The following is a 17642-nucleotide window of genomic DNA, read 5'->3' as shown; positions in this document are numbered from 1 at the left end:
ACACGTATGCTCAGAACCAAAGCTGCAGAGAAGTCATGTGATGTGGCACCAGCAAGCGCTGCCACAAACACCTGGGATTCATTAGGCATTTGATTTTTAATTAAATTTTGGACTGTGTTCGTTCAGAAACCTTTTGCTGTTGCCAGAATTTTCACAATCCCTACATTCAGTTACAGGCTCCCATATGGGGTCCCAATCCGCCGTTTATAAAGCTTCATCTTGAGAACCCCTTCGAGGTACCTGATAAGGACAGAGGAAACTTTAACACCCTCCTCACCCTCTTTCGAACCATTAGCAACATCTACTCTGTTGACCATCCATCATGTCTGTTGCCCCTGCCAGGCAATCAAAGACCCCAGAAAAAACAAAGGAATTGGTTTTCGGGGGGGAGGGGACTAACAGTTAAAGTCATTGATCTTTGAGTAACTGCCCCTGTGTGGCTACAAAGAACTGGCCCTCTTCATGATGCCCTGGGTCCATAACAGAGAGAGGGAATAAGGGCTGTTTTTTGCTGTGCTACACATGAGTTCGACCCTCAGAAGTCCTTGGACTTTTGTAGGCTGTGATTTTTTTCAGGTTGTGAGGAGATGGCTAAAGTGGAATTCTGGGGCCATGCAATTGGCTTTCTCTTGGTTTAGTTTTACTTTTTAATCCATATGCGAAGTAGAGACTTCAGGTCTAAATTGGAGCTGCTTTCCTGGATGGCCCTAACTCCCTGACCAGAACATGGGCCCAGATAGAGTGAACTTCCCAGAGCCACTTCATCAGACCCTCCTGCCCCGCAGCACTTCTAACCCCTGGCTGCTTCACCGCTGCCCACCCAGCCTTCAGCTGTTCTCGTTTAACCTTGCGTGCCCACTCCTATGAGCAAGGTTTGCCAGGAAAGGGGGGGGGGGGAGAAAGTAATCTCAAACAGATGCACCACAGCAGAGGAAAAGGAAAAAAAATGCACCTGCTGATGGACATCCTTTGAGATAAGCTCAGAAAGGGTCTGCGTCTTGACAGGAGAGGGGTCATCCCACTCCATCTCCCCAGAAGCCGGAGTGGCAGGACATGTCAGGAATAGAAATCAGAGAGATGGTTATGGTGGGGTTTTTCCCCCTAGAACTAGGTATCAAGAGTACTTTTTCTATTGCTGTGTGCCCCTCCACTTGTTTTCTACCATCTTTAAATCTCATGACTACCCAAGGTCAGACATCTCTAGAGGACCAGACCAGACTGCGTTCCCTTGTGCCTAGTTGCGGAGCTGTGACCTTGCCCAAGATGCCCTCTTTACCCCTCAACATAGAAAGTCTGCCTTAGAATGACACATTACGTGGGGGTGCTTTTCTGGCCCTCACCGTTTACTCCCCAGAGGAGTCAAAGGAAAGGGGGGGGATTCAAACACACGGCACGCCAGGGATTTAAGCCATTTCCAGGAAACCGCTTCCAGCTGCAAGGGAGGTGTAGAAGCCTTGCTGGGATGAAGCAACAGGGAAAGTGGGGGGCCAGAACGTGGCCTGGAAATGGGTAGCTAGACAAAACGGCTCTGTTGGTTCCTTGGGTCTTCCTACTTGGGTCCCCAAGGCCTCAGTGTCCAATGTGTCTTAGAGCTTCTCCCCACCACAGCCACAAGAAAAACCTGACGAATTGTGTTTTCTGCCCCCTTCCACCCCTGCCACCCTACCTTCCTGCCCACCTCTACAACCCTCCCTGTTCCCTGACCCTGGAACGCTCCCCTCTCTACACACACATCCCTAAAGTTGCTCCTGCCCCCTGGGCTTTGAGGGACAACGGTGTGAGATCAACCCAGATGACTGTGAGGACAACGACTGTGAAAACAATGCCACCTGTGTGGACGGGATGAACAACTATGCCTGCGTGTGCCCACCTAACTACACAGGTAAAGCTGTTTGGGGGAATGTGCTCCCGTGCTGGTGGAGTAGGGTGGAGTGGGCTTGAGGATGTCACTGAGAGGTTGCGATTTTCTTAGCGGTATCCTTGGAGGAAGAGGGACACTGCCTCCCCTCTGTATTAAAGAGACTGAGATGCCAATACCGAGAGAGGCTTCCCCCAATACTTCCTGTGTTGTTTGTCCCTCTCCTCCATCTTCACCCTGTCCCAAGTAAACCTCTGATTTCTCTCCGCTTCGCAACGGAACTCACAAGGCCCTCCCACCTGCCTGTGCAGCGCTTAAAGCCCAGCCACCGCCTCCTTTAGGAACCCTTCGTGCTTGAGGCTGACCAGAGAGAGACTGTCACAGTTGGTGCTTGGTTTAGGTCCGGAAATCTGTCTTCCAGGCAATTCTTCTAGGGGCCGGGAATGCAAAACTGAACAAGACCCGGTTCCTTCTCATAGGGAGCTTAAAGCTCAGGCTGAGAAACACGACCTTCAGTGGGAGAAGGCCAGGGGGATGTGAGACCACAGTGGAGAACTGATCCTAGGGGAAGATTCCTCAGGAGTCCCTACCCACCCACCCGCCACCAACGCCCAGCGCCTCGGTTTCCTACATCTACAACCCCTCATGGGTATAGTTAGCTTGAGAAGCAGACTGTCACCAGCTGATGCAAGTAGCCTGTCTGTGAAGTCGACCTGAGAGAGCATATCCCAGACTTCACTTGCATGCATTCTTTGAAGAGTGATTCTACAGAATTTAATTCCGTGGTTTTAGAAAACAGCAGAAAGTATAAACTCTTGAGAAACACTGCCTATAGCAGTAGCCATCTCTTTGGAGCCATGACCCAAACTGGCACGGTAGAATTGTGAGCATTCCCGCTGTAAGGATTGCCGCTTGTGTCCACTCCCAGTGTATTCGGTCTCTTCTTACCCGACCCCACACCACATTACAGACCTAGACATATTGTGTTCTAAGTAACATCATCTGGAAATCCAAAACAGAAACAAAGAGAAATGCGATGGTTCTGCTTAGGGGTCCCCGTGCCCTAGTATAGGGAGCCCTGCTCGTCTGTAAAGTGGAGCCGGAGGGAGGAGGCAGAGGTGGTATCTGGAAGCGCTTGTCATACCTGCAGAAGAGGACATGCAGACACTCCCTTTGCCCCACCGAGACTTTGCTGTCAAGCCCTCACTCGGCTCAAGGGCTGATTCTCCAGTACAGCTTTGGAGCTTGTGGCCTGGGCCAAGGCTAATGGGAAAGACCCTCTCTTCTCTTGGCTCCGAGCTTCCTGGACGCAGGCAAACCTTTGTGCTGGGTACATGTGCAGGGAAACCTCCCTATGCCGTGCCTCTCACCATCTTCTGAGAGCATGGGTGTAACCAAGAGTTGGCATTGGCAACAGGCAGCCATTATTGGGCACCTGCTATATGCAGAACACTGAAGGAACCTTCTAGAGACATCATGGCTACAGTGTGGCCTCAGCTTCCTCTGCCTACCTAAGACAAGAGATAGCCCTCCGCAGCATTAAATATTTCTTGCAAAACAATAATGCTCAGCCGGGCAGTGGTGACACACACCTTTGATCCCATCATTTGAGAGTCAGGCAGATCTCTGTGAGTTGGAGGCCAGCCTGGTCTACAGAGTGAAACCTAGAATAGCCAGGGCTGTTACATAGAGAAACTCTGTATCAAAAGGCCAAAATTAAATCACACATTGCAATGCCATCCACTAAGGGGAGGGTAGAGAGGCTCAGATTTGCCCTGTGGCAGAGACAGACCCTTTAAAAATTCCCAACATGCAGATGGGCATGAAGGTGGGAAACTGAGCTGTGTCACCTGCCCCAAGGCACCCTGCCTGATATCTGCAGGTCACCGGGCTACACTGCAGGTGTGTTGCAGTTTGCAACGGAGAGGGGGAAGTGTTATGGTTTCTCTGTCTCAAAACATATCCACATCCTACCAAGAGACACTTGTCTATTCCCCGAGACTGCGGGGGACTAGGAAGAGGGGGAGGCCGCCCAAGAACACAGTGCCCCTCCCTGGACAAATGTAGACAGGTGCAGGTCAGGTCCAAGTCAGAGCAGGGCAGGGGTCAGACTGTCCCCACCACAGCAGACGCCAGACTCCTGCAATCACTGCCCAGCCACCTTTATACTTCCTGTCTCTCTCTCTCTCTCTCTCTCTCTCTCTCTCTCTCTCTCTCTCTCTCTCTCTCTCTCTCTCTCTCTCTTTTTCCCCTCTTGACCCCAACCCCCTCTCTACCTTCCGGGAAACAGCATCTATGGTTAGAAGTTTTCCTCTCTTAGATCACTTTCTACTTGGCTTTTCAAAAATAAAGTTCAGGCTCAGCAGTTAAAAACACTGGCTACTCTTTCAAAGGACCTGGGTTCAAGGCCTAGCACCCACATGGTGGCTCAGGGCTCACCTCCTCAGGCACTAGGCATGCCTGTGGTCACAGACATACATTCAGGCAAAACGCCTATACCCGTAAAAATGAAAACAAGTACAATATTTAATGTACAAAAATAAAATAAAATCCTGGCTTTAAACTAGTCTCTACTCCGTGATACAGTCCTGCCTCCTCACCCTCTTTTTACATTCCTAACACACATGTCAGGTGATGCCAGCTTATCAAGTTTATCCGCAAGCCCTATCCCTGGGTGTTTATGACATATTGGACATTTTTGCAGTGCTGTGAACCTCCAAGATAGTATATCCAGGGATCAGAACTGCAGGTTTCTTTATTGCCTTCTCCGAAGCATCCAAAGGGCTTTCTTACCTGTAGCAGATAAGGCATGCTTTGCCCATTTTTTTCCAGGAAGATTCCTCTGGCCCCAAAAAGATTGTGAGTTGTTTCTCAAGCCCCCCCACCCCCCCACCCCCCAACATCCACTGTTTACCTTTATGGTAGCATTCACAACCCGGAGTAGTAACTTCCCTGCCTGTCCACAGATAACTCTCACTAAGCAACGGGAAAAGATGATTGTGTTCCCAGCTCCTGTTCCATACCTCACTCGTAGATGATACTCAATACACAGGTGGTGAATGGGGAGAAATGTGAGTAAGTGTAGCCCAAGGTCAGGGTCTGGCCTGTGGCTTCAGCTTCAACAGCTCCAGGAAGATCAAGAAAAACAGCCAGGGGCTGAGGAGATGGCTCAGCCGTTAAAGGCTGGGCTTACAACCAAAAATATAAGAAAAACAGCCAGAGGATACTGACTGCCCAGGAGAGATAACAGGGATCTTCTCATTGTCACTCTAGGGAAACTGAGTCAGGAGTCCAGTAGACAGGATAGACCAAGAGAAGAATGTAGGGCTCCTGGTGTCCAGGACCTATGACTTGGGGTGGGACAAGTCTGGCCTTATGGCTTCGGTGACCCCCGATATCCTCCCCGATGCCTTATTTCTCTGCCCTCTGCCCTCCAGGGGAGCTGTGTGATGAGGTAATTGACTACTGTGTACCTGAGATGAACCTCTGTCAACATGAGGCCAAGTGCATCTCCCTGGACAAAGGATTCAGGTAAGGCCAGGCCTCATGTTCTGGCATGGGGTCCTGAGGACTCTGCCTCCAACAGCCTGGGTTTGAGGCCCCAAGTCAGGTGGTGCCTGGGTCCCCCTGACCAGCCTGTCACCCCATCTTCCTCTCTCCTGTACTCATGTGTCTCCGACCCAGGCCCAGTCATATTTCCACAAGTATCCGTTGTCTTTTAGTTTCTTCCTTTCTGTGTTTTTCTGATGGTGGAAAAAGATAAAGAGATGGATACGTCCCCTCTTCCTCTTCCTCTTCCTCTTCCTCTTCCTCTTCCTCTTCCCCTCCCTTTGTCCTCTCATTCTCTTTTCCCACCTTCTCCTCTCTTTCTTAGCGTAGCTCTCCTTTCCAGAGCTGAAAAGGTGGGGCCATCCACAGAAGGAGCCACCGGAGCTAGCGCCACCATCTGAATGGATGTCCTGTCACTTTCTCAATGTGTAGCCTTCTTGATGGGCCGCCTTCGAGGTCCTGCTTCCCCGTGACCACAGAAAGTTTGCTAGACTGTGCACCTGTGGGAGGGAGGGAGTAGGACCAGGAGCTGTGAATCGGTCACTTCAGCAGCCACTGCCATGGGTGCAGCTGTCTCCTCCATCTCCAGCAACAGAGCCAGTTAGCAACAGGGGACCACATGAGCAAATCTGAGAGTTAGGAAGAGGCAGCCGCAAAAGACCACAAGTTCTTGAGCCTGGGTGTATCTTCCCATGTGCTGTCTCTTTTCTTTCTTTTTCTGTGTGTGTGTGCGCACATGTACAGTTTGGTGCTCTCGTCAACATGGCCTGTGTGTAGGTCACAAGTTGATGTGGAATATTGACAAGGACGTTCTTACTAAGCCTGAAGTTTGTGACGCCATGGCTGGCTGGCTTTTGTGGTTTGGTTTTGTTGATGGTGGTATTTTGTTTTTGTTGTTGTTTTTGTTTGTTTGTGGGGGGGTTGTTGGTTGGTTGGTTGGGTTTTTTTTTTTTCAAGGCAGGGTTTCTCTGTGTAGCCTTAGCTGTTATGGACTCGCTTTGTAGACCAGGCTAGCCTGGAACTCACAGAGATCCACTGCCTCTGCCTCCCTGAGTGCTGGGATTAAACATGTGTGCCACCACGCTGGCCATGTCTGGCTTTTATGTAGGTTCTGGAGGATCTAAACATGGGTCCTTAGGCTTGCACAGCAAACACTTCACCCACTGAGCCATTCCCCCAGGTCTGTGTTGTCCTTTTCTACGGTGCCATCCTGGGCATATTACTCATCTCCAGAGGAACTGCAAGAGGTGTAAGGCTTGGCCAAGATAAAGAAAGCCGCAGCTTCTCTGTGAGCCACCCCGTTCACATCCTCCTGTCTGCTCATGCCCCTCAGAGGAAGGAAGGGATTCCAGGAGGCAGTGTCACCTGAGTGCAACTTCCACACTCCCACCACCCCAGGACCCAACATCAATTGAAAGCTTCTATTTACTACATACCAGGCTGTGTGCTGCAGGTGGACAAAACTGTATGAAGTGCAAACTGGAGAGATGAAACGCGCAAAAGTCATGCTTGGATCCAAAACAGAGAAGCCCAGACTGTCAGGCAAAGGTCTTCGGGTGTGTCGGGAAGGAACAGTGAGTGGTGACTAGCCCTCAGAGCTACAGGCTGAAAAGATGAGTAGCGTTCAAGACCAAGTGAAGAGGCAGCAAACTTAGAGGGCACTGACTTTGAAAGCACACAGCAGCAGGCCATGGCCGCTGGGTCAGGGGTGGCTGTGGACACCGAGCATTAGAGCTGCCAGGTTTTCCTCCGTCCTCTGACGTTGATTCTGAAAACCTCACCCTCTACTATAATCAAGGGACAATATAGGATAGAAAGGCACCAGCCAGGCTTCCCTTGAGTCATCTTACTTGTTTGTCATGTCCTGGCTCCTAGGAGATAGTGACTCAGAAAGTCTAGAAGCCAACTCAGTGATGGTAGTTTTTATAATGGAATGCATTTAAAACAATAATCTGTGCTCCCCGATGGGGCATTTTTATTACTGTGTCCCCCTCCCCTCTCATCATCAAACACCTGATATCCCCCAGCAGCCTAGAGGGACATTAGTGAGAGAGGGTGATGCAGTCGGGATGACCTTTGCTCATCCTTGGAGACACTTTAATGAGGGCTCAATGTCAGACAGATCTGCGCAGAGGCCCTGAACATAATAGCAGAGATCCCATTGACTTGTGTACACCGAAAACTCTGTGCAGTCCTTCATCTCAAGAAGACTTCAAGCTTCCAGCGGAGAAACTGCAGCCCTCACAGCCCATACCCAGTGACGCACACACCCAGCTAGCTGCCAGGGAACTAAGAGAGAGAAAGGGGCTGCTGGTCAATCTAGGTCTGGCTGATTTCTCAGCTAAATCCAGAGATTCCAGCAGTCCTTGGTCCATGGTCCCTAGATCCAACACAAATTTCTCGTGCTATCGACGACGTGAAAGATAGAGCAAAAACGTTTGAAAACAAAAAGAGTTGAAGTGGCGCCACCTGCTGCTGCCTCTGTAGTCTGAGAAGTGTGGTGTAGCCCCTGCCATGGGGAGCAAGCTCCTCAAACCAGCATGAAGGAGAGATAAACCTGTTCTTTAGGATCCCAAGTGCCGGGATCGGAACGGTCTTGTGAGAGAACAGGTGAGGTTAATCCATTAAAAGATCAACCACCTCGTGCGGGAACTTGATTGTTGCCAGCTGAAAAGATGCCGTGAACAGACTCTGGGAGGAGATATATAAATGAGCCCAGAACTGGAGGCAGGGCTTTTCGGAGATTTAGGATAGTTTTTACTGTTCATCTCTCCACCGTTGCTCCTAGAGAGAATCACTCAAGGGGAAGGCTTCCGGGTTCTGGTTACATCAGATTTCAGCAAAAGAAATCCTGCTGAGTACGCTGGTGGGCGGGGAAGGGAGTGGGGCGTGAGGGAATCATTCCTCGGAACTGACAATCCATCCTTACTGCTTTGTTGTTGTGTTTCTTAATCCTTTCATATTGTTTCGGTTAGTCGGGTTGTAAGTGACATACGCTCAGTTAATAAATTGTAATAAAATATAGTGGTTAAAAAAATTAAACCCAAAACCTCAGCCATGCCGCCACCTAAGGTGGCACCCTCACCGAATCTCCTTAGGAAGGGTTTTTACGGACAGGTTAAAGGGCCCTGGTTTCAAGTCACTTGTCCATGTTACACCTGGGGTTGGGAGGGTTTGGCTCTTATCCTACCACGCCCAGCAGGCTCAGCCCGGATAGATACAGCTGACAGTAGAGGAAGAGCCCAGGAGAGCTTTCTGTTTGGTTTGCCTAGACTTGTCCTGAGGGAAGAAACAAGCCATGTCACAGTCACAGTGTCTGCCTCACTGGTTCCCCAGGGAAGGGAAATGTGCTTCCTCCCTTTTTTTCAAGGGTTTGTCTTTGGTCTTGATTATGGCAAAATGTTAAGCACTTATTTTGAGCTAAAAATAAAAATAATTTCATACTAAAAAAAAAAGTTAAACCTAACACCAGCATCTCATGGAAGTGTGTTAGGAATGTAGGGCCAGGCCCTGCCGTGCTTCCCTGGGTCAGAGGCCACGGTCGGTTGGTTGGTTTGAGACCGGTTTCTCTGTGTAGCCTTGGAGGTCCTGGAACTCACTCTATGGACCAGGCTCTGTAGATAGTTCCGCCTTCAGGCCTGCACCACTGAGTTTGGAAGTGAGAGTAGCTTCCCTACCCATCAGCTGCCTTGAACTCCAAGCTCTCAGGGTTGGCTTTATCCTGTTAAGTGCTGGGGAGCCCTTTGCACCTTGGGGAAGATCTGGTTAATTTCAGCTGCTCTCCAGGGCTCCTTTGTATCCAGGTAATGCAAACTGAGATGCTTGTCACAGCTGGAGTGTGGTTTGGATTTTTGTTTTAGGGGATTGTTGTTGTTGTTGTTTGCTTGCTTGCTTGCTTGGTTTTTTTTTTTTAAGCTATTTAACAAAATAATGGGCTTCATTGTGACATATTCGAGTACATATATCATTGGGCCCTGTTCATATTATATTGGCCTTCCCGTCCCTTTGTATCCCTCCACCAGGCCCAGGTTTACCAGCAGCTAAAGTGTTGAAATAAAGCACATTTCCCAATGCCTCAGATTTCTAGTTTGTTTCCTTAGAAAACAGGTTGAGGTTATGATGGCAGACACTTCTTAAAATTTTGAAAGATGTATTTTTATTTTATGTATGTAAATATACATACATACATACATACATACGTATATGCTTGTTGTGATCTGCCATGTGGATGCTAAGAACCAAACCTGGACCCTCTGCAAAAGCAGCAGATGCTCTTAATCATGAACCATCTCTCTCAATCTGCCCCCACCCCGATGTTTTTTGTTTATGTGTTTGTGTGTATGCATGCATGTGCAAATTCCTGCAGAGGCCAGAACAGGGTGTCAGGTCCCCACCAGCATCACAATTACAGGTGACTGCGAGCTGCCTGCTGTGGGTGCTGGAAACTGAGCTTCAGGCCTCTGTGTGAGAACAGCAGGTTCTCCTCATCTCCTCAGCCTGGTAGTAGACACTTAGGACTTAGAGACCCAGGTAGAGGAGTCGAGAGTTTGAGGCCAGCCTAGGTACCCTGAGAAACTTGAGGCTAACCTGGCCTTGTCATAAGGCCTTATCTTAAAAACAAATGAACAATGGTCAGCGGTAGCACAGGCCTTTAATCCCAGCACTCAGGAGGCAGAAGCAGGCAGATCTCTGAGTTCAAGCCCAGCCAGCTGGTCTACTGAGCAAGTTCCAGTACAGGAACTTGCTATCCTGGATTACATAAAGACACCCTGTCTCAGAAGCAAATACACAACAAAGCAAAAACAAACAAACAAACAAAAACCCACTCTGGTAGACCATGCCCCTAGAATATGCTCTGAGGCATCGGCAGTCTGCACATCTTAGATTTGCAGACAGGTACGTGAAGATGACCTGGTAGGAACCTAGTACAGTTCACCACACCTGAACATACACGGGCCCACCCAGTCAGATTTCAGATCCTGGAACTGTCTCTGCAGGGTCACCATGCCCCTCTAGAATCTTGCCTAGCCATCCACTTACCTAGCTCTGTATGGTGCTGGGGGTCTTTCTAACCCACTGTCTGTGAGGGAGGGAGGATGAGTGTCTCTTCACTTTTGTTGTTGTTGTTTTGGTTTTGGAGACAAAGTTTCTCTGTATAGCCTTGGCTGTCCTGGACTTTCTTTATAGACCAGGCTGGTCTCGAACTCACAGCGATCCACCTGCCTCCATGCCCAGTGGTATACTTTTTTTTTTTTTTAAGAGTCAGGTCCTGAGGGTGCTTGCCCTGAATTTCCTGCCTCTGCCCTCCCTCCTTTTGACTTGGACAGATGGCATTTTGATTTTTACTCTGCCAAGCAGAATTGAGCTGATGGGCGGGCATAGGCTTTGCAGGAGGGAGCAATGCCAGTGAACACTGTGTGCGTGTGTGTGTTTCTGGAGGTGCCTTGGGCCTGGGCACTCTCAGGTCTGTTTCTGTGCAAGGGTTTCTGGTTTGTGTTAACCCCAAACGGATAAGCCACAGACACATGTTCTGACCACATACAGACTTGGTTTCAGTGCTAGAGTAGTGTGTAGGGCTGTGGACCCACTGCTCTCTGGGTAAGGGCTGGACCAGCTGGACTGGAGCCTAAGCAAGGGCAGCTCCTTCCATCCCGTCCTCTGGGAAACAAGAGCTTTTAATCCTTCCTTAGTTCAGATGTCCAAACAAGCAATAAAGCAAAGATGATAACAGTACAGACGCCATCCTTTCCTTCATCCTTTGGCATCATCTCTATACTGCACAGCCTGACTTTACACAGTGTTCTCTGCACTGTACAGTTTATTGACAACCAGTGGCTTTGAGAAAACATACAAGATAGAGAGGCCAGTACTTGTAAAATAGCATCTGACCCAGTAAGTGTAGCTTTCACTTGATGGGGCTTTGGAGGCTTGAATGCCGCTTCGACTAGGGCTCACCCCTGCAGACCCCTGAGGATCTGATAAGAGGCTCCCTAAAGGTTCTCAGCCAGGTGTCTGGCACCAGGGACACCCAGAATGTCAACTCGAAGTAGAAAGAACCAGATCTGACCCAAAAGCTGTGTGATGCATCCGGTGCTCCCAGCCAGGTTCTTAAAACAAAACTTGTCCCATCCCCTACAGTTCAAGCAGTCAGACCTTGACCCTAGGAACAAAGGCCATGGACCACAAGTAGCAGAGGCAGAGCCCATAGGAGAGGCAGGCCCGGTGAACCTTTAAGGAACTGGAGTAGGCAGAGTGAGAGGTTTGGCAAGGGGAAACACACAAGAGCACCTGCAAGCGAACTGGCAGACCCCGAGCAAGCTTCTCTCTGCCTGTGTTTCCAGGTGTGAGTGTGTACCTGGCTACAGCGGAAAGCTGTGCGAGACAGACAACGACGACTGTGCAGCTCACAAGTGCCGCCATGGAGCTCAATGTGTGGATGCAGTCAATGGCTACACATGCATCTGCCCCCAGGGCTTCAGGTATGGCAGAGGAGAGCATCCAAAGGAGGGGGGGCAGGGAGATAAGGGAGCAGGTTGCAGCTAACCATGGCAACTCCAAGTAGGATGTGACTCTACCTAATGGAAGATGCCACCATCTTGGAGTCCAGCTTGTGGGGTGGCTAGTATTCTTGGCATCTTGCTGGCAGAAAAAGACATGAGGGCTGAGGATATAGCTCAGTGTTTAGCATGCATATGAGCCCAGGTCAGTCCCTAGCATCAAATAATAAAAGATAATGAAAAAGATGGAGGTGACTCAGTAGGCCACTTGGGATCAGCCTCTGGAATTTATGCTAGAAGAAAGGTCAAACAAAGGTCAAAGAAGAGGCACTGGTCAGGTGGGTAGATGCCTGTGGGGTATGGAGAAAGTCAGCCTGGGCTCCAGGTCCCCCTCAACCCGCACTGGAAGGGTTAGGCATGGGGTTGCAGGAAAGTGGAGGAGCAGGGACCATACTTAAAGGGCACTCAGCCTGAAATCAGCATGGCACTGATTGCCATGAATACAAAATATGCAGATTAACTTTGACATAGACTCCAAGACAGGGAACCAAGAAGGGGTTGTAAGTTCTCCCTAGCCCTCACCTGTGCCTAAGGAAACAGTTCAACAGTGTTAAGAATGGTCACAGGCAGGGGGCTAGAGAGAACTCAGTGGTTAAGAGCACTGGCTGCTCTCCCAGAGGACCTGGGTTCAAATCCCAGCGCCGACATGGCAGCTCACAACTGTCTTAACTCCAGTCCCAGGAGACCCGACACCATCACACAGACATGCGTGCAAGTAAAACACCAGTGCATGTAAAATTAAAAGAAAAAAATGCCAGGTGGTGGCGGCGGCGGCGTACACCTTGAATCCCAATACTTTAAAGTTTTTATTGAATCAAGCCGGGCGTGGTGGTGCACACCTTTAATCCCAGCACTTGGGAAGCAGAGGCAGGTGGATCGCTGTGAGTTCTAGACCAGCCTGGTCTACAAAGTGAGTCCAAGACAGTCAAGGCTACACAGAGAAACCCTGTCTCACCAAAACAAAACAAAAAAAGTTTTTATTGATCCTTTGTGAGTGTCAGATCATTTATCCCAGTCCTTCTCACCTCAGCATCCCCTCATATCTGCCCTTCACCCTTGCAACCTCCCTGACCTACCCCACAAAATAAACACAGAGAGACAGACAGACAGACAGACAGACAGACAGACAGACAGACAGACACACACACACACACACACACACACACACACACACACACACACACACACACACACACACACACACACACACACACACACACACACACACACACACACAGGCACTGGCCCTTTCACATGGCCCAACCATGTGCAGATTTTGGGATGGGCCAATTCAGAGCCCTGGATCTGGGCCTGGGTACCCCCTGCCTGCTCTCCCTTATCAGCACCACCAGGGGGAGCTCTCCAGCACTGCTCAGGCTAGGCCTCCCCTTGCCACCATAGGCAGGAGGCAGGGTCTGCTCCTCTGCTCTCATGCCCTCACCTACACTCACGCCTCCAGAACCAGCTCTCCTGTGCTTCCCAGACAGGATTCAGGGTCCACTCTCCCAAGTGTTGCCGACTGTGAAGGGGTAGGCCAGCTTTCCTGCGCTCACACCCTCAGGGATGGCTCACCTGTGCCTTCACCACCACGGCCAGCTCCACTGCTTTTCCCAGGCAAGGTGCAGAGCTAATTCTCCCATTCTCATGACGCTGGGGTCAGCTCTCCCCACTGCCTCAGGTAGTGAGGGTTGAGGGGGCAGAGGACATCCCTCCCCTAATTAGTGTTTTAAAATAGTCTTGTCACATGGTAGCTCGCCTACAGCCGTGTGTCTCCATCTCTAGGGCTCTTCACACTTTACAACATTCCAACCCCAGCACCATCAACAACCCCCCCCTCATTCCCTCCTGTAGCGCTGGCAACCTCATTCTACTTTTTGTCCCTACGAACCCGACTTCTCCATTTGAACAGTCTCATTTGAATAATCAGGTGCTGGCCTTTATGGCCACTTTTAGCACAGTGCTCTCAAGGCCCGGCGTGTTGTTACAGGTATGAGAACGCCTTTGTAAGAGCAGAATTTCCTGGCCAAAATCTTCATTCTAATCTGATTCAGTTATTCTTTTAGTTTTCACATTTATCGTGTGTGTGGGTGTGTGGGTGTGACACACACCCCCTCACACCGCACCACACTTGTAGAGATCAGAGGACAATCTGTGGGACTCAGTCAGTGGTTAGAGCCAAGATTGGGACCTCCCACTACAGCTCTCCTCTTTATCAATAACTCTGGGTGCCTCCTCTCTCCCACACCCTCTTCCCAGTGGGCTCTTCTGTGAGCACCCCCCACCCATGGTTCTGCTACAGACCAGCCCCTGCGACCAGTATGAGTGCCAGAACGGGGCGCAGTGCATCGTGGTGCAGCAGGAGCCCACTTGCCGCTGTCCCCCGGGCTTCGCTGGGCCCAGGTGTGAGAAGCTCATCACTGTGAACTTTGTGGGCAAGGACTCCTACGTGGAACTGGCCTCCGCCAAGGTCCGGCCCCAGGCCAACATCTCCCTCCAGGTATGTATACTCTTCTCTCCCAACTACAGCTGAGGGTTCCCAGATTGTTAGCAAGGCTGCCGCCTCTCCCAGAATATCAGAGACGGGGCTCAGCTTGCCAGAAGCCGGCCCAGAGCAGTCAGTAAGAAACCCCTGGCGATTCTCACAGCAGGCAACAGCTCCTCACTGCCTCGCTCATTCATCCTTTTAAAAAAAATCAGTTTCACAACTATCAAGGGCTGGACAGTGGGGACCCAGTGGTATATAAGCCAAAGCCAGGAGGACAGGAAAAGAGATGTGACAAGGGATGCTGGCTGCTGAAGGAGCACAGACAAAGACACATTCCTGGGGAGGAAACAGGGAAGGCTGTCCAGAGGTGGGAAGAGCTAAGTGAGATCCGAAAGAAGACTTTGTCTAAATTTTAGGGAGGATAAGAAACTGAGGTGACTGAGAGATCTGCATATGCAAATGCAGAGGGCAGCAGTTCACAGCCTCTTTGGGGGTTGAACAACCCTTCCATGGGGTGGGTCACCTAAGACCATCAGAAATATCAGATGTTAACATTACAATTCATAACCATAGCAAAATTATAGTTATAAAGTAGCAACAAAACAACTTTATGCTTGGAGGCCACCACAACATAAGGAGCTGTATTAAAGGCCACAGCATTAGGAAGGTTGAGAACCACAGGCCTAGAGGCACAAGCAAGCAGGACACATCAGGGAATGGGAAAAGAAAGGTTTAGTATGAACCAAGTTGTTTTCTTAACAGCATAGGCCCGGCATTGCAGCTGGGCAGTGCTGGCCAATTAGCAGCCCAGGGACTGCTGGGTACTGCTGGGCATACGATGGGGCTCTGCGACCTTAGCTGAGTGATTTAATCTGGAGCTTCTATACTCGTTCAGCAAAGATGTCTTGAGCACCTATACACAGCAGGCTCTGCTCCAGGCCGTGGGGCTGAAGGACCCACAAGAAGATGCTCTCCCTGCAGCGCCTGACTAGTGGGCAGGACTGCAGCACTGGGGCCGGTGCTAGGACAAGCAGGAAGCTCTAACTTCCACAGCACCCCCTGCTCCCTTCCTGACTCCTCCCCACCAGCTCCCCGTGTTCCTGACATCCAAATGCACAGTCAGATGTCCCTGCTGCACACCCAGTCCTGAGGAGCCTGCTGGCCAGTGGGTCAGCTTCTTCTGAAGCCTGGCCTCTCGCCTCAGGCACCTAGAATCCTATGCAGAGCTTTAACTCAGGTTTGCTCACAGAGACTCATGCTGACTTGCTCTGGGGTGAACCCCAGACGATGGTATAGTTACAACTTCCCTGATGGCTCTGAGCATACTGCTTGCTTCATGGGATACATGGAATTAAATTGTGGTCTTTTGCCTTTGTTTGTGACTATTCCTTGTTCCCTGTGGAGAGACAGGGGTTTCAAAGGGGCAGGTACTTTGGATCACATTGTACACTAGTAGGAGGGGCAGACCGAGCTCAGACCTCCTGACATGCATAGATAGGACCAGCCCAGTTTCCACGCCTGCACACTCAACCAGCCACAGATCAAAAACACTTTAAAGAAAATTGCCACTATGTTGAACATGTGAGGGCATACTTAGCCCCTACCAGGTATGTCCAACCGACAGCCATCAGTCCATAGCCAAGGATAGCTATGACTCTAATCCAGACCAAAATGGACACTTATTTAAAGCATTATGAGATGTTTCATTTGTGATTTTTTTTTTTTTTTTTTTTTTTTTTTTGGTTTTTCGAGACAGGATTTCTCTGTGTAGCCCTGGATATCCTGCACTCACTCTGTAGACCAGGCTGGCCTCAAACTTACAGAGATCCTCCTGCCTCTGCCTCCCAAGTACTGGGATTAAAGGCATGCACCACCACACCCGGCAATTTGTGATTTTTTTTAAATAAGTTGACTGCACAGTCTCTGGTGTAAATTTGTAGATGGCAAAGTTGCATTGCAGTCTCAAAGGTTCTGCATGATGGTAACTGCTATGTATGCATTACAGCTTTTACCATAGCATTTTCTCTATGTCAGGTGTTGTCATTCATCCAGAGAGGATGCAAATCACGTGGGAGGAGCCCATGGATTCAATGCAGATACTCTTTTTTTTTTTTAAAGACTTATCTATCTGTCTATCTCTTTATTTATCTTTATTTATTTACTTATTTATTTAATATATGCTCTGTCTGCGTATAGAGGGCCAGAAGAGGGCATTGGATCCTGCTATAGACAGTTGTGAGCAGCTATGTTGCTGGGAATTAAACTCAGGACTTCTGGATGAGCAGCCAGTGCTGTTAACCACTGAGCCATCTCTCCAGCCCCCTTGCAGATACTCTTTTATGTAAGGGACTTGAGCATCCTTGAGGGGTCAGTGACCCTAATGTCAGGGCACATAGTACATGCTCAATGCCTATTTGTTGAAGCAAATTTGCCCAACCAGCATTTGCTGAAATATAATCTTTGAGCATTGCCTTCTGGAACAAATGGCCCAGATGGGGAAAGGAATATGGATTTGAATTCCAATCTGGTCTAGGCTCTGAGGCAGCCACATCAAGGGGGTGCTAGAAGTGGGTGAGGGGATGTTGCAACTTGGGTAAGTCCTAACCCACACATCCCCGTTTTGCTGTCCCCAGGTGGCCACTGACAAAGACAATGGCATCCTTCTTTACAAGGGAGACAACGACCCTTTGGCACTGGAGCTGTACCAAGGCCATGTGAGGCTGGTGTATGACAGCCTGAGCTCTCCTCCAACCACGGTGTACAGGTAAAGGCCTCCCTCATCAGCCACAGAATATGTTCCTGGAGAGTAGCTACCAGGTGACTCTGGGGCCTCTTGTCCCACAGGGACACCTTTCTCACAGAGTGGCAGATGGGAGGGGGAAAGGTGCTACTGCAGGCAGAAGCAGAAAAGGAAGGCAGGCCCGTGTGGGGAGATGACACCTCATTACCGTAAGATAAATGGCCAGCTGGCTACCACGAGTGGAGCCAGGTGCTCCAATAGAGACGAGGCTGCTTGATAAGGGGCCCTTTTCAAAATGTCATCCTAATCTTTTATTAGTTTAAGAAAGAGAGCAGGGCAATTAGCATGCAATTCAAGGAGAGGAAATTCCAAGAGCACCCAGGGAACCCGGACTGTGCTTAAATGACTTTCAAACTGTTCTGAAAGACAGTGTTTCCTAAACTTACACCTTTT

The 17642-nt window shown here is 49.7% G+C and overlaps 1 protein-coding gene across 1 annotated transcript in view; it reads left to right on the top strand.

The window, feature by feature from the left end:
* SLIT3 (slit guidance ligand 3) overlaps nucleotides 1–17642 on the top strand; it is a 584284-nt gene that overhangs the window by 550590 nt on the left and 16052 nt on the right. The window contains exons 28-32 of the mRNA XM_084761243.1: nucleotides 1743–1882; nucleotides 5296–5389; nucleotides 11749–11886; nucleotides 14221–14461; nucleotides 17083–17213. Of these exons, the coding sequence (XP_084617369.1) occupies nucleotides 1743–1882; nucleotides 5296–5389; nucleotides 11749–11886; nucleotides 14221–14461; nucleotides 17083–17213 (744 nt within the window). The remainder of the gene's footprint in view (nucleotides 1–1742; nucleotides 1883–5295; nucleotides 5390–11748; nucleotides 11887–14220; nucleotides 14462–17082; nucleotides 17214–17642) is intronic.

This window comes from Acomys minous (genome assembly GCF_964271855.1).
Source record: "Acomys minous genome assembly, chromosome: 16".
Lineage (NCBI taxonomy): Eukaryota > Metazoa > Chordata > Mammalia > Rodentia > Muridae > Acomys > Acomys minous.
Note: the sequence above shows the minus strand (reverse complement) of the source record. Positions and strands in the feature narration are given on the sequence as shown.